This window comes from Rhinolophus sinicus, linkage group LG04 (assembly GCF_036562045.2).
Source record: "Rhinolophus sinicus isolate RSC01 linkage group LG04, ASM3656204v1, whole genome shotgun sequence".
In the NCBI taxonomy this organism is placed as follows: domain Eukaryota; kingdom Metazoa; phylum Chordata; class Mammalia; order Chiroptera; family Rhinolophidae; genus Rhinolophus; species Rhinolophus sinicus.
This window is the reverse complement of record NC_133754.1, coordinates 103599065-103619871: the sequence shown is the minus strand read 5'-3', so window position 1 is coordinate 103619871 and position 20807 is coordinate 103599065. Positions and strand designations below refer to the sequence as shown.

The 20807-nt window shown below is 47.6% G+C and overlaps 1 protein-coding gene across 2 annotated transcripts; it reads left to right on the top strand.

Annotated features, from left to right (window-relative positions):
• The first annotated feature begins 6270 nt into the window (after nt 1–6270).
• LOC109457004 (gap junction alpha-3 protein) lies at nt 6271–19276 on the top strand. Of its 2 annotated transcripts, XM_074331572.1 has the most exons (3): nt 6271–6455; nt 16936–18208; nt 19022–19276. In XM_074331572.1, exons 2-3 carry the CDS (start codon nt 16952–16954, stop codon nt 19028–19030), a joined length of 1266 nt encoding a protein of 421 aa, XP_074187673.1. In that variant the 5' UTR covers nt 6271–6455; nt 16936–16951; the 3' UTR covers nt 19031–19276. The 2 variants fall into 2 exon arrangements, with proteins under 2 accessions (XP_074187673.1, XP_074187672.1); XM_074331571.1 differs by lacking the exon at nt 19022–19276 and having other exon boundaries at nt 16936–19015.
• Nucleotides 19277–20807: the final 1531 nt, after the last annotated feature.

The window sequence follows — 20807 nt, the reverse complement described above, 5'->3', positions numbered from 1 at the left end:
GCCCTCGGCAGCTCATGCCACCCTATGGCTGCTCACTGCATCCCAGCTCCAGGAAGAGCTGTTGTTCACAATCTTAGCTGTAGAGGGCGCAGCTCACTGGCCCATGTGGGATTCAAACCGGTGACCTCGGTGTTAGGAGCACGGCATTCCAACCACCTGAGCCACCGGGCCGGTCCCCCTCTGAATTTCTTTACCTGTGAACCTGGACTCGTTCCAGCAAATTCAGAGGCTTGTGTGAGATGCCCATGAATTCTCGGAGGTGAGGGCGAGGGTAGAAGTTCTAAGGCAGCTTACAAAGGCTAGAAGTTGCCGTTGGCGTTGACCATATACGTTTAAATTGCTGCTTCAGAATGGGCTCTGCAGTCTTCCCAAAGGGCTCTGTGGGCCAGTCCGGGCAGGGCATGGTTAACGACATAGGTAATGACAGAAGACCTGTGTATGCTTTTATCCAACCCAGACTGCACATGCAGCCTCTGCTCAGGCCACACCACACATTTTCAAAGGGCTCGGAGCCAGACCCGACCTGCCTGCCTGCCGTGAGACCCGCTGCCTCCCACACCTCTAGAGAGGGGGCTCCTTCCATGAAGATAGGCCTGTGCGATTTTTCATGGTGTCTGCTTTTATTTTTAAGACAAGACAGGTGGGGGTCTTTTCTGTTGGAAATCCTAATGCGCTGAAAGAAAATAACTACCACTGGTTTACTCTTCATTCCTCTGTGAGTAGTTGGCACCATGTGAAGTCGGCTCAGGAAATTCTGAGCCTTCCCAGCAAACCCAGAGCTGGCAACAGGGCGGTGTCTACCTGGCCGGAGGAGGACCTGAAGGGGGAGGGGAGCAGAGGGAACAGCAAGGAGAAGGGAGCCACTGTGTCTCAGAAAGGGATGAGGGGACAGGCAGCGTCTGCTACTGGAACAGAAACGCCAGCCTGTTCCTGGCCCTCGGCCTCACTCAGCTGGGAAGTGCTTCCATACACGCAGACCTGCAGCCATGCTCTCTCCCTGTCCTCAAGAGGGACCCATGGGGCCCTGTGTGCACTGGAAAGACCTGGCCTCCACCCTGGCTCCAAATCCCTGTCTGCTGCCGGGGACTGTCAACTGTCAACTGGGTGATCCAAGGTTGCAGTAACGTAACAGTGACTATTACGGTTTGAGCTACACAGAGAGTGTGTGTCCATTTTTCCTTTCTCCTACCTGGTACGTGCTGCAGAGAGCACTCTGAATATTTCTGAGCTTAGGAAAGGTCACTTCCAGCCTGCCACCAGGATTGGAGGCAGGGTGACATTCTGGTGTTTCTTCCTTAACTGACTTGACCAGATTTGAATGTGACTGTTTCTGACGGAGCAGGGAAGACTCAGCTGTGTGCTCAGACATGTCTTATTAATGTTTATGGTTAATGTCCATATGGGCTTAGGGATGCGTTTAGGTGCATTATAGCCCTAATAAAATGGGACACAGACATTAGCAATGTTTGATGTGTGCTTGAGTCCAGAATACTTTTTAACTTTTTATGGTCAGTCAGCGTCTTTCAGTGGAGACCATCCATCGTCTCCTGTGTTGAGAAAAGAGATGTATCTTTTGCCCACTTTAAAAAATTATGGTAAGGTATACATAACATAAAATTTATCATATTAACAAATTTTAAGGGTACATTTTCGAGTACATTCATGGTATTGTGCAAACATCCCCACCATCCATCTCCAGAACTTTCCATCTACCCAAACTGAAACTGTTCCCATTAAACACTAATTCCCCCATTTCCCCTCCCCCAACCCCCCAGCACCCACCAATCCACTCTGTGTCCCTATGACCTGACTGCTCTGGGGCCTCATGGAAATGGGATCACACAGTGCTTGTCCTGTGACTGGCTTATTGCACTGAGCATAATGTCCCCCGGGTTCACACACGACGTAGCAGGTGACAGGATTTCCTTCCTTTCTAGGGCTGAATAACATCCATGGTACGTATAGACCACACTGTGTTTCCCCAGCATCTGTGCTTGGACACTGGGGTCGCTTCCACCATCAGCCACTGTGAACAGTGACGCTGGGAGTGTGGCTGTGCAAACCTCTGTTCAAAGTGACATGTCTCTCTTTTGCAAACAGCAGGCAAATGGGAAAACTCCTGCTTTCTTGAGTTCTTGTGAGTCAAAATTGCCCTAGACCTACATTTTCAGTTTGGAAATGTAGATTTCACAATTAATAAGGGGCCTGAAAAATGTGAGTGGAATTTTCCCCCAACATTTTAAGGGAAATAAAGCAAAAGACACTGCAAGTTTAAAGAGTTGCTGTGTTCACATTAGATGATGACTTCAAATGCTTTTTAAAATGAATGATCCCCCCACAGCTGAGTGATGAGTAAGAAGTCATGTGACTGTGGCATTTACAGTCCTAGGTGGTGAGATTCCAAAATCCAAAGGACAGAAACCCGAGGGAAAACCTACATAAGAACCTTGTGCAAATGCACTGACGGTAACCAGAGATTATGGGAGTTTGCTCATATCGCTCATTGTACCACTGTGAGAGGAAGTCGTATATGTGTATGGGTGTTTTGTTTTTCATTTATTTTCCGGTTACCCGAACAAAGCAACAATGGCATGATACCCCCAAACTGGAAATACAAACTGCAGAGCCAGGGGAGCAGTCAGGCTTTATGGAGGGTGGATGTGCCCATGCAGTGGCAGGACTGTCATAAGGGGGCTGGTGCTGGATGGGCCCCCATGGCTGAGTGGGCCCAGGGGACTGGAAGGAGGCAGCGCCCTGCAGTGACATCTGCTGACAGCAGGTGGCAGCAGCGAGCGGCTTCCCTGCCACTGTAGGTTCTGGTCTGGACCCTGGACTCTGAGAAACCAGTCACCCAGTCATATTACCAAGTGGCAGAAAGAGTCCTTGATGGGTTATTCAGCTTCTCAAAGAAACGGAAGAGGCCAATCTAACCAGTAGTCTGAGGTCTTTTCCTGGTAAAACCCTGCCATTTCCATGACTTCGCTTTTGCTCTTGAAGACCTCCAGGAAACACTCTTTCTGTGGCAGAGAACTGAGAGTGGAACATACACACCGGGTGCTCATACTGAGACTTCTGGGCAGGGCTGACATATTAGGCTTCCTCTTTTTACTCTACACGGCGGCAATTACTTTTCAACACAAATCATTTCAACTCCATATTTTAACGAAAAGTTTAAAATAATTGCAATGCATTATTTCCATATTCCCCTTTGGAATCCCAATAATAGCTGTAAGGAGACTACAAGTGTTACGAACTTTCAGATCTTTTGTGATCAAGAAAAAACAAATAAACTAATATCGTACTTCTCAGAAAGAATAGAATATCTGAAGACCTTCTAGAATATATTTCTCAACTTAAGGACATGGAGTCTACAAAACTACCACCTACTACACACATACACCTCGAGTTCCAAGGGGAAGAGGTCTCAGATTGCCTGTGGACGCTGTGTTCTTCTCCTTGGCACACCTGAACAGGTAAGCTCTCCAGGGCAGGGGGACTGCTAATCAGAACGGCTCGCAGCCCCAGGGCAGGCAGCCCACTGGAAGACGCTCCCTGGGGATTTGAAAAGACCAGAGACTCTGGTTCTGCCCCGTTCCTGCAGTGAATCCTGCCTCGCAAAGGGAGTTCTGAGCTCATTTCCAGCTGTTAGAGGGGCCAGCGGAGTTCAGTCCCCTGATATCTCTGAAAGTCCCTGCGTGGGTCCAGGCTGGCTGGACCCTGGGGAGCGACCACAATGCAGAGCATTCTAGGGGAGTGGGACAGTCACAGGCGGGGACGGGTCCTTCCTTGCTGGTGGCCTGTGTCCCAGGTTCCCTGTGAAGTGGGGTGATGTCAGTCCTGAGGAGGAAAGAAGACAGACCTTAAACCCCCAAGCGGAGGACAGCAGGTTAGGCTGAGGTCCCGCAGGGTCACCAGGACCAGTGCGAACGAGGGACCCCGTGGGATCCTCCGTTCACCTTGGCGGTGCCAAGTCTCAAGCGTGTAGAAACAAATGCTTAAAAACACGGGAAGCCCTGTGACTACGACCCCACTGAGCGTGCTTGACTCGAACCAGGCTGGGGGCGCTATTTATATACCCCGGGGCTGCGTCCCCAGAGCCTGGCTATTGGCGGGACCGCACCTGCTGCGCGTGCAGGTCCGCGCCCCGGGCCAGGGGAGGGAGCCGCCCGTCCCGCGGTCTGCACTCGGGAGCCTGCCGGGAGCGCCCAGAAGTCTCGGGAGGTCGGGTGTCACCTGGGCTGTGTTGTGCGTCTCCGGGTCACCCCTCCGCTGTCAGGGGAGAGGAGCCACCAGAACCAAGGGCCCCTCGTATCCCCTTAGTTGTCAGAGAACCACAGCCCCTGGGGTCACTGGCCCCTGCCCCTTTCCTCCCCTGTCAGGGCACAGGAGTGAGCAGGCCTTGAGCTCCTGCTCCTACCCGCAGGTGTCAGGGGCGGCAGCCACCTGGGCTGGGCACCCTGCCCGGCCTACGTGCCGGGTGTGGGGAGGCTGGGGCTGCTCCCAACTGAGGTGAGGGTGCGGGGATGCTGCGGGTGCAGGTGGCGATAGGGATGCGGGTGCAGGTGGGATGCGGGTGGGTTTGGCGATGCGGGTGCACGTGCACTCCAAGTGTGAGGTCGTGGAAGGCGGAGCAGGGTGGGCTAGGGTGTGGCCGGCAGTGTAGTCTGCCGTTACCTGGCGCAGTCCCGCACAGGTACAGGTGGAGAAAGTCTCAGTCAGGATCGGGAGTCCTACTCAGAGCAGCGCTAACCAGAGGAGCCGGTAAGGGCGCTGGGTGGGGTGGGGTGATAGGCGGGAAACCTGGACCGCTGGAAACCAGCCCCTGGGAATTCTGCTGGAGATCTTTGGGAAGCCATGGGCTCAACAGGGCTGCACAGCGGCTTGGGGACCTTCTGAGAATCCTTCGAGGTAACTGAGGTCCCTGGGGGCCTGGAGGTCCCTGCAGAGCTGGGTTCTCAGCGGAATGAAGGCTTTCCTTGGAGGCGGCGGGAGGCTGGGGATGTGTGTGGTGGGGAATGCTCTCCTGGGGGCGTCTCCCTCCGGTAGGGGTGCAGCACTTACTCTAGAACTTCATGTCGGAGGGGTCCCAGGACTATGTAGACCCTGGAGCACTCAGTGGCCACACAGCTGTGCAGGAGGAGGAAGAGATTCCCCCCCCCCCCCCCCCCCGCCGTCCAGCAGCGTCAGGCTCTACATTCAGTCCCTTGGGGTTGTTAGGAACGATGTCGCCTCCCTATATCCCTTTAAGAAACATTTTTAAAGTTTTTGTTTGTTTGTTTTGTTTTTTAAAGAAATCCTTTAGCGATAAGGGCCAGAGACTCCGGTTCTGCCCCGTTCCTGCAAAGGGACTTCTGAGCTCATTTCCAGCTGTTAGAGGGGCCAGCGGAGTTCAGTCCCCTGATATCTCTGAAAGTCCCTGCGTGGGTCCAGGCTGGCTGGACCCTGGGGAGCGACCACAATGCAGAGCGTTCTAGGGGAGTGGGACAGTCACAGGCGGGGACGGGTCCTTCCTTGCTGGTGGCCTGTGTCCCAGGTTCCCTGTGAAGTGGGGTGATGTCAGCCCTGAAGAGGAAAGAAGACAGACCTTAAACCCCAAGCGGAGGACAGCAGATTAGGCTGAGGTCCTGCAAGGTCTCTGGGACCAGTGGGAACGGGGGTCCCCGGGGGACCCTCCAGTCTCCTTCGCGGGGCCAAGTCTCAAGCACATGGAAATAAACTGTTAAAAGCACAAGAAGCCCTCTGACTGTGGCGCTGCTAGTGTGCTTGACCCGAGCCAAGCTGTCTGCGCTATTTATAGTCCTCGGGGCTGCGTCCCCAGCGCCCCGCCCGCGTCCCAACCGCATCTGCGGCGCCCTCCAGTCCGCACCTCGGGCTGGGGAAGGGGGCCACCCGGGCGGCTGTCTGCACCCACGTCCTCACCGGTAGCTCCCAAGAACCACAGGCAGGGAGGACGGGCGTCACCTGGTCGGGCCGTTCGCCCCCGGGTCACCCCTCCGCTCTCAGGGCCAGCAGCCACCAGGGCCGGGCTCCCTGCTAGCCCAGGTGCGGGTGGGGGTGGGGGTGGGGGGGTGGTCTGGTTCCCATCGCGGAAGGAGACCGGTGGGATGCAGTTGCAGGTGGATGCGAGTTTGAATGCAGGTGGAGGTGTGGGTGCAGGTGCCGGGTAGGTGTGAGGCTGTGGAATGCCAGGCCAGGAGGTGTGTAGAAGGGGAGCGGGCGCGGGAGGCGGAGCTCAATGGGTACAGGGAGTGGCCCGCGGTGGGAGCCGGGATTCCCAGGCGCTCCGGGGCGGGTGGGGGGATCCTGGTCGACGCGTTGGGGACTGCGGCCTGGCCGCGGCGCTCTGGGCCGCAGGGATGGCCGCCCGGGCTCCGTCGTGGGGCGCACGAGTAGAGAAAAGTCTCGGTCCTGAACCGTGGGAGCCCTAATCCGTGGAGCGCAGGCGGGTGGAACCGGTAAGCACGTCGCGGGGTGTGAGGGGGCGCGCGGGATCCAGAACCCCGGATCGCTGGCTGGAAACGGGCCCCTGGGAATTCTGCTGGGAATCTGGGAAATTGTGGGCGCAGCAGACTGGACAGCGGCTTGGGGACCTTCTGAGGACCCTTCGGGGTAACTGAGGTCCCTGGGCGGCTGGAGGTCCCTGCAGAGCTGGGTTCTCAGCTGAGTGAAGGCTTTCCTGGGGGGGCTGGGGGTGTGTGCGGGGGAGAGGAGGGGCATGCTCTCCTGGGAGTGTCTCCCTCGGGTAGGGGTGCAGCATTTGCTCTGAAGCTTCAGGTCTGAGACGCCCAGAACGATGTAGACCCCTGAGCGCTCAGTGGCCACACAGACGAAGGGGAGGGAAGGACAGAGGGACTCCCGCCGGTCCGACAGCTCTAGGGTCTCCGCTCAGATCCTTGGTATTGTTAAGAACGATGTCACCTACCCCACATCCCTTTAAGAAACGTTTTAAAGTTGTTTTTAGAGAAAGCCTTTAGCGATAAGTGCCGGGACCCGACTCTTGACCTATATCCTGGTTACAGTGCGTTCAAGTGCGCTTCTCTGACTGACAGTGAGCCTGTCTTTTAGGGGCTGTCCTGACAGTAGGCGGCAGGCACGCCTGCTTTGTTGTCTGCGCTCTAGTGGACAGAACTGGTCCTAGGATGCAGAGCTCTGGGTTATGAATATTTGTAACCCAGGCTTTAGAGATAAGTGAGGTTTCTCTCTTTTTTCTTTGTAAATCAAGATATCGCCAAAGTATGCCATTTAAAATTGGTAATATACAAACAGCCCAGATTTGAATAATACCTTGGTCTCCGTGACCCATGAATTAAAAACGATGGTGACTTAAGATCTGTGGGTCATTTCACTGGCAGATCATCTGTGGGCTATGAGAAGTATTGCCAAACAGACATAAATAATAATGAGGAAAAAGGGAATTCATTTCCCAAGGGTCAGTGTGTTCAAAGTAAACATCAACTAATTTGGCAATTATTCTATTGGTGCACAGTTTGGTTCACGTTGAGATAAGGGAGATGCACATGTTCCTGTAATGTAATCCACAAAAGCCTCACTGCTATGTCAATGAGGCAGTGCCAGGTAGGTTAACCATCAAAAGTTGCCTGGCTCACAGCTGTCTTGAAATAATGGCTTGTAACAAAATTTCATGGTTTGCTAATGAGAAAGAGAATTTTGACAGTTTCCTTGAATGTTACTTACATTTTAAGCGGTGTTCATTTTCTTAACAAAAATAATTTTACACTATATGTTTGAAACTTAAAATTAATTATCTGTATTTATCACAGCCATTTTATAAAGCCTCATGCATGTAAAGAATTTAAACTAAAATTAACATGTTACCATTACTAGAATATGCACCTAACACAGAATAAATAGGATATACATGTTTTTAGGATTTTACTTCAGTATCACACATTGGTAAACACATAGCTTGTGCAATGTACTAAAATGTTATGTTATCAGAACATTCTAGATAGTGGAAAGGACTTTGAGAAGCATTTTATCCTATACAGAAACCCTGGTTCTGTCTTGATTAACGTACAATCTCCTCCTCCCACCCCTCCACCGCATCATGGCCATTACCAACACTATGTAACACTTGTCATATTATATTTTGATCAGTTTTTTATAAGTCTGCCTCTGCCATAGATTGTGAATGAACTCCCTGAGGGTAAGGACCATATCCTAATTATTTTGGTATCCTCAGTGCATAACACAGTGCCACACACATATAGGTGTTTGATAAATGTTTCCTAAATTGAAGAGGGGAAAAAAAATCCAATACATGTGACTATATACAGTATATATGTGTCTCTAAAAGCAGTATGTTTTTGCAATTTCAATGTAATGTTTAAAGGCAATAAAATAGTGATAAACTTTCATCTTAATCTTTATTTTTACAGTGGTGGAAAATTCTCCATCATGATAATTAAGTTAGTACTTTACTGCTTCCTTTTTAAAATCTCTGCATCTTCAAATATCTTAGTAATTGTTGATGTCAACAGTTTCTTCACTCTTACTTTCTTTAATTTGAAGAATTAGTGATTTTCTTTAGATTTACTGTTAACAAGCTAATGACACTAAATATAAAAATCACTTAATTTTTTTCATTCAGAACACCTGATTATCTCCATGAATTAGTGCTCATTTATTCATGAGAGTTGATTTCCTATTAGCTTTAAAATGAATCTTTTTTTTCTAGAACATAGAAGAGATTTCTGGTTATGTACTAATAGAAGTAGAGTTGAATAAAAAAGGTGAAATTATATGTATACTATAGAAATTATTATTTCTGCAAAAATAGAAAACATTTTGACAGATGTGATTTGTCAGTGATATAGAGTAATAAAACACCATGATTATAAGAATGTGATGTTTTGCTCACTAAGCAAGAGTAAAGATAATACCTGAATTCCCTTTGAAATAGTAATTCCAATTTATACGATGAAGTAAGTGGAGTGTTGTTAGCATATCACTAATATTTAACAAATTTAAACACTCTGGACTGGAAGACAAGAGCAAAAGCTTAAAATGTACTTTAAGCCATGTTTCCAAACATATGTTTTAAAGTGTGGTAGACAGCTATAACTCAAAAGATAACTGTTGTCATCTGAACAGTCGACCTGGTGCCTAATCCCATGTAGTCATATGGAGGGGAAGCTACCCTGGGCCTGGCATTGTCCAGCTGGCTTCAGCTCTGTGGGCCAAATCACCACTCCTCTCTGGGCTCCATTTCCCAATCTATAAAATGAAGAGGATAAACCACTTCTGAGATTCTTCTAGCGCTAAACTGCTATGAGTCCATATTTCTCCCAGGGATAATGAGTAAGATTCCTGAAGGATGTGATTTGGAATTGTATGACGAAAATACCTTATAACCGACCGTGCTGTGGTTACGAAGTCAGTGTGTGTTCTACTCTTCAAATGGGCTAAAGTTGGTCCTGTTCAGAGCCGTGGTGCACCAAAGCACCCTTGTAATTTCCCTTATTGTAATTTACCCTGCCCAAGCCACCCTTCATAAAGTGGTGTACAGGTGAATTTATTTTTAATTTAAGGGTATTGACTTTCTTAAATTACTCAATTATTAAAACTTTGAGGACTAATGTTGAAACATGTTACGACTAATGCATCACTGAAATGTATAAATAAAACGTTTGGTAAGTGAAAATTTCTGATGGTATTCGTAGGTCTTTCTGAGAAGTCACTTAAAAACCTTATTAATTTACTAAATGGCAGGAGAAAGTTGAGGGTAATGCAGCGGGGGGAAATATTTGGAGGGTTGGAAAGGAAACCAGGTGTGGCAGGAGTCATCCTGGAAGACAGCCAGGGTTCCAGTTCCACTCCAGACTATCCACGTTTTTCTGTCAATTGAACTGAAACTGGACTGGCTGTTAATGTTCTAGCTTAATGTTAGCACACTAATTGTGGAAAGGATGATTTAATCCTGATTTCTGGAGGGAATGATTACTTTATTTAGAGTATTTCAAGAAGAATACTGTGGATAAAAAGTTATGTGTGTGTTTAATTTTGCCATTCTTGAATATATAACATTGAAGACGTTTGTTTTCAAACTAGCACAGTTGTTCAAATTGCTTCCAACTTAAAATTAACTCCCACTAAGCTTTTAAGTTACAGAAGGTCAAAAACAAAAGAAAAACTGATGAGTTCTTCCCTTTGACTAAAGACGAAGAGTGTTAACTATATTAACCTTAGCCAAATACAAACTTAAGTACATATGACTTTTCGGGTATTCAAAACTGATTAAAATCCCAACACAAAAAAGAAAATATAGGATAATAATAATAGTAAGAAGAAGAAGAAGAAAAAGAAGAAATGAATGGCAGGCACTATTATAAGTGCTTTCCATGCATTCTTATTTAATAAATAAAATAAGTAGATTAAAAATAGAACTTAGTAATAATTTTCTGTTTCTAGAGATTTATTCTCTGACAATAAAACTACATAATACCAGCAGCACTTTAGAATTATTAATGAAGAAGTTGGAAAATTAGAACTTTAGAACTTCACTAACTCAGTGGGTTCTGGATGAGAGTGATATTTCTTGCCAGATATCAGATTATTCAAAAGTTCAGTAAATAAAACCCATGTATTTTTCTATTTAAAATTAGGGAAGGAATGCCCTGAAAATATACAATGTTACACTAAAATAAAGGATATGCTTACATTGTAGAGTGTATTTTATAATAATAATAATAATAATAATAAATACTAAAATCTACATCTATTTAAAAGATCCATAGGAATATTTTTGTAGGTTCATTCTATATATCATGAATATACCATATGTGATAAGACATTGGAAAAAATAACAAAATAAACCTCCATTCTTTTTCAAACATATCAAAGTTTGTTCATTAATAAAAGAAAAACTTCCAGAAAGACTGCTATTTTAGAAAGCTAAAATAAATCATATTTGGAACCAAAGGAAGCTAACTGCAAATATCATAGAGTTTCTAAATCATAATAAAATGCCATGAATAATTTTATGCCAATAAATTTGAAACTGAGATGGAATGGAACATTTTCTAAAAGATATAAATGATAAAAATTCACTTAATAACAAACTTTCATATGTCAATGACAGTTAACGAAATTGAATTTGTAATCAACTCTTCCCCCCAATACCCTCAAAAAATGCTATTAGTCCCAAACTCTTTTATAGGAGATTCTTATACAAGCTTATTAGAGAATTTATGATTTTTCAGGTTAAAATAGTTTCACAGGAAAATCCAATAATACTACAAAAACATTGGTCCACATTGTGCTAAAAATCCTGGTCAGTACAAGAAGACAAGAAAAAGAATAGCAGGAATGCAAATTAGGAGAGGGAGACACCAACTTGTCCTTCATAGCAGATGATGTGATTGTGTGTCTTCCATAGAAGTCCAGAGGACTGTCCAAACTACGAGAACTAGTAAGGGCTTGCCAACAGGTTGCTGTTTCTAAGATCACTATGTAAAGCTGAAGTCCCTAAGTACCAGGGATAAGCAATCAGAAAGTGTAATGAGCAAAGTTCTTTAGAACAAATGATTAGAACAACTATACAGCATCTAGGAGTGAATCTGACGGGAGGCGTGTGAGACCTGAGGGCAGCGCCCTAAAACCCTGCTGAGAGCCAGGATACTTGGTCTGCGTCAGTAGTTGGCAGTGCTTATTGTGGGGAAACTGGACTATAAAGAAGTAATTTTTTTTTTTTAAAGAACTGGCTTTTTACATTTTTATTTTTATTTTTATTTATTTATTTATTTTATTGGGGAAGGGGAACAGGACTTTATTGGGGAACAGTGTGTACTTTCAGGCCTTTTTTTTTTTCCAAGTCAAGTTGTTGTCCTTCAAATCTTAGTTGTGGAGTGTGCTGTTCAGCTTCAAGTTGTTATCTTTTCAGTCTTAGTTGTGGAGGGCGCAGCTCAGCTCCACGTCCAGTTGCTGTTTTCTAGTTGCCGGGGGCGCAGCCCACCATCCCTTGCGGGAGTCCAACCGGCAACCTTGTGGTTGAGAGGACACGCTCCAACCAACTGAGCCATCTGGGAGCTCAGCTCAAGGTACAGAGTTCAATCGTAGTTGCAGGGGGTGCTGCCCACCATCCCTTGCGGGACTCGAGGAGTTGAACCGGCAACCTTGTGGTTGAGAGCCCACGCTCCAACCAACAGCCATCTGGGAGGCAGCTCAGCTCAAGGTGCCGTGTTCAATCTTAGTTGCAGGGGGCAGAGCCCACCATCCCTTGCGGGACTCGAGGAATCGAACAGGCAGCCTTATGGTTGAGAGCCCACTGGCCCATGTGGGAATCGAACCGGCAGCCTTCGGAGTTAGGAGCATGGAGCTCTAACCGCCTGAGCCACCGGGCCGGCCCTAAAGAAGTAATTTGATTCATCTATCAATTGAATGCAATTCCAGTCAAAATCACGCCTCAGATTTTTGAGTAACTTGACAAGCTGTACCTAAATTTCACTTGAGAAACAAAAGGCAAAAACTTGTTGAGAGAACTTTGAAGATCACAATAGGGAACCTGTGCTACCCGGGGTCACGTGGATCTAGAACCCTCTCCATTGGGTGTCCTGCCAGTTGGTGTGATTATCCTGGGGAGCCTTCAGCTGTTTCCTTCTGAAGATGGAACACAAATGTCACATGTTATTTAACCTGCAAATTCAAAGGTTCCAGTTTTTTCCTTCCATGCTCAGCTCTGAGTGAGCTTTTCCACATTGCTGTGACCCTGGACCAGCTTGTAAAAGCCTGGTGTCCATCTTACCCTGTAATCTCACAAGCTCAGACAAAGCTACGTTGGGGTTAACTCCACACAGTAGAAGAAGAAAGGTCTTTTATTTATTTATTTATTTATTTATTTTTATTATTTTTTTTTAAGTGTGTTTTTCCAGGACCCATCAGCTCTAAGTCAAGTAGTTGTTTCAATCTAGATGCGGAGGACGCAGCTCACAGTGGCCCATGCAGGGATCGAACCGGCAACCTTGTTGTTAAGAGCACTGCACTCTAACCAACTGAGCTAACTGGCCGCTCAAGGTCTTTTGTTATTTTTACAAATTTATTTTGAATTCTATGTCCTTTGTCAAGAATCAGACCAAAATTATGAAAAAGGTGTGATAAGTACGTAAGACAATAGCCTAGGTCTTGTGACATTGGGATATTACTGTCTTGAGTGTGAAAGCTTGAAATAGGCAGGTAAGGGATAAAAGAAAATAATGGAGTATTTCCGCTGGCTAAAAAGATAACTAAATACGCCCCCTTTCACTGTATCATATGTGACTAGTTCAGCCTACCATGTCCTTGTAGATTTGTGCCAAGGCAGGGATGGAGAAACATGGCATTTAAGCCACCGCGACCCCATACCAAACCCTAGCAGATGCTACTAATTGAACATGGAATTTTTTCTGGCTAAGCCAACATGCAATCCTCAAAATCCTACTAAACAGTGTTCCAGGCAATCACCAACAGTTGATACAAATTAAATTGCCCAGCCCTACTCCACATTTTATGACCACCAATTTGTAAGACACTACCAATGTTTTTAGTTTTGATACATTGTTACAAAGGGAATCCACTATGGTAGGAATCACACCTTTGTTCCTATTCTATTCCAGTCTGAACTAAAACTGGCATTTCCTAACCAGCAGCTCTTGGCATGTCCCTCCTTCTGACTCAGCCTCCAGTCGCAGGGGTACCCCAGGGCTGGTCTTTGCCCCCTTTCCCTTCTCCCCGGCCCTTAGATGATCGCAGTGCAGTCTCATCAGCCACCTTTCCACCACCAAGGCCAATGACTCGGCCCGGACCCTCTCAACTCTTGTGCTACACTTTCCATGACGTCTGTCTATGAACTTCTCCTGTGCACTGGGCTCTTCCCCCTGGTCCGCCCAGCCTGCTGCACCAGGTCCTGATGGGAGGTGCACACTGGGCAGGGCTTTTGTCCTGTGTCCCAGACACAGACCTCCAGCAGACTGGAGGGAGGGGCTAGGGCGCAGGGCAGAGTCAGGGGCCTCATGACAGTCTGGGGCTGATGGGAGTCCCTCTGAGCCCAGCGGGAGGGCTGTGGGTCTGGTAAGAGTCAGAATGGATAGCTTGGAGGAGAAGCGGGATGTGACCAGAATGGTGCCCTGACATCCGATGTCCTTCACGGGAGGGTGGGTTGTTTCATGAGCTGTCATTAAGTTTCTAAATGAAGACGTGTTACCTTCTAAGGACATGCAAAGTAGAGCCAATGCCACTCACAGTGTGGGGCACGGAGGCTGGTGGCAACGTGAAGGCTCAGGTTTGTCTACAGGTCTCAGGTGCCCAAACAGAGTAGAAAGTTTATTCTAAAAGCGAGTTAACATTGGCCTATTTTTAGATCACAGGGAGTACAGTTAGGTTTGGTTTATTTGCCTCCACACTGATTCATAACAGTTAGTACCTTAAGCCTTTTAAGATTTAACACGATGAGTTTCTTTTGTTCCCCTGGAGGATTGTCTGTATACACACAGCTCAGCGCACTTTCCTTGCTGCACAGACTGGGCCTGAGCACGGCGCTCTGTCTTTAGTTCCCGTTTAGAGCAGCTGGCCCGTTTGGTATGAGGTGACATGGAAGACACCTTGTGGTCTTGGTCCTCTGTGTCCCAGGAGCACTGTCACCTCACAAAGATGGCGCACGGGTCTTACCTCCCTCTATCTGAGAGGCAGTCCACTGAGGATGACCATCGTCCCCACCTTACAGGTGGAGACTTGGGCTCCTACCGGGGGACGTGTGGAGAATGAAGCATTTATGTCACATGTGCCAAGTGAAGAGAAAGTCAGTGATGGAGGAGGTAACAGGTTAAAATGGCAGCGTTGTGACGGTGGCATGGGCATGGCAGCAACTGGGGAGAAAGCTGCTCTAATCTCACATGAACAGGAAGGATGAGAATGGGGCCTGGCCCACTGCACACGCAGCCCCAGATCTCCTGGAGAGACCGTGCCTGGAAGAGAGCAGGGCGGCCTTTGGAGGCTGGGAGAGGTCCGTGTCCCTTAGGCAGGTCAACTCTCTACCTGGTCTCATTTCCTCTTTTTTGAAGTGAGTTAAGTGACCTGTGCTTGTCTCATTTCTGTTGCACTTGTGTAGGGTAATAAACTTCATTGTCATGCCCATGTGAAGACTCGGTTTAACCCTGGGTCTGACAGTAGTGGGAGACATGCACAGACACACACAGAAGAAACAAGCACATGCAATGCACACACCTGAACAAGCACACATAACTACATGTACACATAGGTACATGTGCACACATACATATGCACACACAGGTATACATGTGCACACATATATAGGTACATACACATACATGCACGTGCAGATATGCAAGACATGCAAAGACACACAAATGCACACTTACACACATGCACAGCAACACATGTGCATGCACATGGATGTGTTACAAACATGTGTGTGCATGTATATACGTGTGTGTCTGTGTAGACACATGCACACAGATGTACAATAACAGGCACCTACATGTACATAAGAACATATGTATACATGCATGCATGTGCATACATAGGTACTTGCATGTTTGTGCACATCCGTATGTACATGCATACACATATGCACATACATCTGCAAACAACTTTGCATGCATGTACATGATACATGGTCACACACATTCATCCACACACACATCTATACACAAACTAATACACACATGTAAACATGCACATAGTACGTACATACAGATGCACACACATGTGAACACACAAGTGCAATACATGTATATATGTGCATGTACACAAATGCACACACACTTTTATATGTACATACATTCACACCTATGCACATGTGTACAAGCATTGTCACATACGGGAACACATATGTGTACACATGTCCATGCAATCAACATGTGTGTGCCCGTGTATATTATAGACACTTGCATGTATATGTATATGTACATGCATGCACACATGCATAAGGACATCTACACACATACATGTACCTGATACATGTATAAAATACATGTATACGGACATCTACACGAACACATGTATACTCACATTAGGTGTACACACATGTACACATAGTCACATATGTATACACATAGGTGTACACATGCATGTGTGTATATATGCATGTGTACATGTGCAAGTACCTGAACATATATGTAAATGCACATGCACACTAAAGCATTGGCACTTACAGGCACACATGTGCATATGCACATCCATGTATGAGCACACGTGTACACTAGGGGAACACATACACACAACACATATGCATATACACATGCATATGGGCATGCAAGTCACTTTCCTGCATATGCACATGTACAGATTCACACATATACACACATATATCTATTTGCAAACATGCAAATACATGTAAACATGCCTGTGTGTACACAACATGTACAGTCACACATGTACACATATATGTGTATGCACTCATGTACATTGCTTACTTGTATAAACTTGCACACAAACACACATGTATACTCACATAATATATGCACATGCATTGCACATGCACGTGCACACATGCACAAACACATGGCTACACATTTGCACACATGTGTACAGCACTACGCACATGTAAACACAATTCACATGCATATATATCTGCTTGCTTGCAGGCATACACACATGCATGTATACACACATGTACATGTACACTGACACCCATGAAGATCCACACATGCCCATGTGATGCACATGCATGTACATGTGCTCTCATGGAGGTACTCACATGCTTGCCCATGTATACATGCATGTACGTATACACACACACATAGACACACATACTGACACATACCTGCAGAGAGCTCTGCACCACAAATCCCGTGCTAATTGGACAACAGACATTCAATGACACATTTCCAACCCCCATGCCCAAGGACACATGCCTCTCCAGGCAGTTCCACTACAGCTCACCTGTCCCACCTGTGTATTAACAAGCGTGTCCTCTTACAGGCTGGCAGTCTGAGCAATGGGAGACTGGGGCCTTCTGGGGAAACTATTGGAGAATGCACAGGAGCACTCCACGGTCATCGGCAAGGTCTGGCTGACAGTCCTGTTCATCTTCAGAATCTTGGTGCTGGGAGTTGCTGCGGAGGACGTGTGGGGAGACGAGCAGTCAGACTTCACCTGCAACACGCAGCAGCCGGGCTGCGAGAATGTCTGCTACGACAAGGCCTTCCCCATCTCCCACACCCGCTTCTGGGTGCTCCAGATAATCTTCGTGTCCACGCCCACCCTCATCTACCTGGGGCACGTGCTGCATATCGTGCGCAGGGAACAGAAGAAGAAAGAGAGGGAAGAGCAGCTGAAGGGAGACAGTGACCATGGCCAGGACAGGCCCCTAGTACGGGATGACCGGGGCAAGGTCCGCATTTCCGGGACCTTGCTCAGGACCTACGTCTTCAACATTGTCTTTAAGACGCTCTTTGAGGTGGGCTTCATCGTCGGTCAGTACTACCTGTATGGCTTTCAGCTGAAGCCACTCTACCGCTGTGACCGGTCGCCCTGCCCCAACACCGTAGACTGCTTCATCTCCAGGCCCACGGAGAAGACCATCTTCATCATCTTCATGCTGGCCGTGGCCAGTCTGTCCCTCCTTCTCAATGTGCTGGAGCTCTACCACCTCGGCTGGAAGAAGCTTAAACAGGGCCTTACCAACCACTTTAGCCCAGACGCCTCTGAATTCAGGATGAGGGCCTCAAACGCTGGGGGTGTGACCCCACCCCTCTCCCACTCTTTTTCAGGTACCGTGGGGTTCACACCTTACTACACTCACTCTGCCTCTTCCCCGGGACAGGCCGTGACCACAGACAATCCCAGGGTCCCTACAGCGTCACCAGACTTCGCCATGAGAGCACTGTCACGGTGGAGAGGCCTCCCTGATATGTTATATGACAGCAGCCACAACCTGCTAATGGCTGAGCCAAACTGGGGGGTGGCCAAGCAACAGATTTCTGGGAGGAAGGCCTTCCTGCCAGTGTCCACGTCTTCCTCCTTGACCCCTACAGGTAGCCCACCACCACCCCCTCGTGAGGGCAGAGCAGGCAGCAAAGAGCCTGTCCTGTTGGAGCCTGGGGACGGCAGCAGCCTGGGAGACAGCAGATTGGAAGTGACCCCTGACGAGGGGGAGCCTGCAGTGACCACCGAGGGGGAGGCAGCAGTGACCACCGTGGTGGAGATGCACGTGCCACCTTTGCTCCCCACTGACCCCAGACCGCCAAGCAAGGTCAGCAGTTCCAGCAGCAGTCGGGCCAGACCCAGTGACTTGGCCATCTAGGGGTGGGCTCTCCACACAGCTTTATAATGACCTCCTTTCTAGAACCCAAACCCAAGTGCACTTCAGCCGAGCAGGTAGACAGCCTCAGGGGACAGAGAGCAGTAGAGCGGGAGGAGGGGATCACTGCCACTTGCTATTCTTAGCACTGGAGGTGCTTTGGGGAGAACACGGGTGCTTTCTCCCTCACTGGAGGTGGGGGTAAGAGGGGTGCAGGGCTGCTGGCCTTTAAAGACGTTCATGGCCACCCCACCGCCCAGACCCGGCCGCTGCTGCAGGTGTTGATGTCTCTGAGGTGGCCGTTCTGCGGGGCTGACCAGCACCCACTTCAGTTCCGGGCATTGGGTTTCCTTCCCTGCGCTCTCCAGACGCCAGCAGCGCACTCAGCTCCACCTCTGTTTGACACTTGTAGCTCAGAGCTGACTTTCATTTAGGGTATTGTCCGACCTGCACTGGACAACGATTAGAGCAAGCCGATGCAGGGTCGTTTGAGATTCTGAACTTGCATGTGAAGCCCAGGTTGTCCAAGTGCAGGCTCATGACAAGTGACAACGAGCAGCTCCCCTCCAGGGGCTGAGATCCGCGGGCGAGGGCACACAGGTGGCTGGGAAGAAAGCAGGAGGAAATGCAGCCACACTTGAGATCATTTTGAGCAGCTGTGGAAGCAGAACTAAAAGTGTGGCAGGGACGCCTCTGTGTTGCTTTCTAAATGATTTGTGCTTTGAGTGGCCCAGGTAGCCCATGTCCCCACTTTGTATCTTTCAGGACAAATGAAAGACAAACAGTACTCTTACCGTGGACACTGATTGAGAGGGTGCTACTTTGTCCCAGGACCAGTAGTAAAGATTTGAAAGAAATGCTCCAACTTCCTGAGTCAGCTCCTTACTCTGAGAATGTCCCAAATAAAGTGAAAGCAGGGAAAACTTAAGTGCCTTTCAACTGCTTGAGGTTGTGGCGTTTTTGAATGGGAGGTTAGAGGATTACTCCTGCTGCCAGAAACATGAGTTGTACACATGAATCAGTAACCTACACTTTTTAACAAGAAAAATAAACCTCTCCATGTTTCCCAACCATTCTTTGTGGGCAGCCTGTTTCTTTCTACAGTGTGACTAAAGTGTTTGGGTTTTATCCCTGTGTCGTGCGTGTTGAATTTCGTGCTCATGCCTGCTCTCATCCCTGTGGATCACTGCTCCGACCCGGGAGGCTGTCAGTGTGCACGGGTGTGGCCGGAAGGTGGAGAATATTCTGGACCACACACACGCTGCCATGGCCCAGTCACGGTTTGTCTGCACCTACGAGCAGTGGTGACGCTGAGCCTGGTCCTTGTTACACTTCTCACCTCCAACAGCCAGGGAGTGTCGGGACCCTCATTCAGAAAATACCCTACCTGTTCACTCTGATCCATCGCTGTTTATGAATCCCTTTAAGTTTTGCTGATTCTGTTGCGACCCACCAACAATTTGGTGACGAGGTTATGATTTCCTGTTCTCAGATTCTTGTGAGCACCTGGTTGATTCATGCGTTCAGCTGGCTGTGGGATGGGCTGGGTATGTCCCCGTGTGAAAGGCGCTCACTTCCCACGCGGGTCCCGAGCCTTCCTCAGGCAGCACCCGTGGAACTCTTTGGGAAAGTCTGCCATTTTTTCAGTGTGAGTTATACCCTTCAACGGGGCATCACCTCTTTTACCAAAGGGGTGCACCCTAATGTCCTCACCAAAGAAATACATTTCCATTTATAATGAATTTTAAATACAGTATATTTCACAAATTTCAGATTATTGATTCTATGATCAAACATATTATTTTAATGAGTTCTCAAGTTTGGGAAGAGATTTTATTATCGAAATCTTTAAGAAACAAATTCTGTAACTACCAAAACATGATCAGTATCAAGTGTTGGCTGCAAGACCATATCTTTTATTACTGCTTTTATTTGACAGAGAGGGGGCTGGTTTGGATCAGACACAAAACAGCTGGCATGAAACTAAAAGTTTGGAATTTAGCCATTGGGCAAACCCAGTTCTTTCCTATTCATTTGCATTAAAGACCTCATGAAATTAAAATCTATTTTTAAGTGCTCTTTAAAAACTGTCTTGGGAAACATTCCCTGATGAAAAACTTCTCGAAGATTAAACTGTTTTTCTGGGTTTGTACATGTGGAAACAGAGACAGTGACTCCAGAGTCATGTTCAATATAGAAAAGAAACTCTACTCAGACACGTCCTGGTGGTTGTGTTTGAGTAAATACAATATTGGCTGGGAGAAGACCAAAAGTCAAGAATAAGCCAAGTTCTAATACCAACTCAGCTTCTAAGTTGCTATGTCAACTTTAGAATGAGTTGGAGGGGTGCGGGACCGAGGATGGGAGCTGGTGGAGGACCGGGGGTGGGGGGGTGCTGCTCAGCACACCTCTGTGCTTCAGAGGGGTTGGGACAAAAATCTGCCTGCCCCATGTAGTGACACTTAACAGTGACCCGATGAGTAGATGAATGGATGATTCAATGAGTGACTGACTGAAACTCAAATTCTGCTTGGCCATCTAAACTTCATCT

Excerpts from the sequence above, each read along its gene's own strand:
- LOC109457004 (XM_074331571.1), top strand. The coding sequence starts at position 16,952 with ATGGGAGACTGGGGCCTTCTGGGGAAACTATTGGAGAATGCACAGGAG.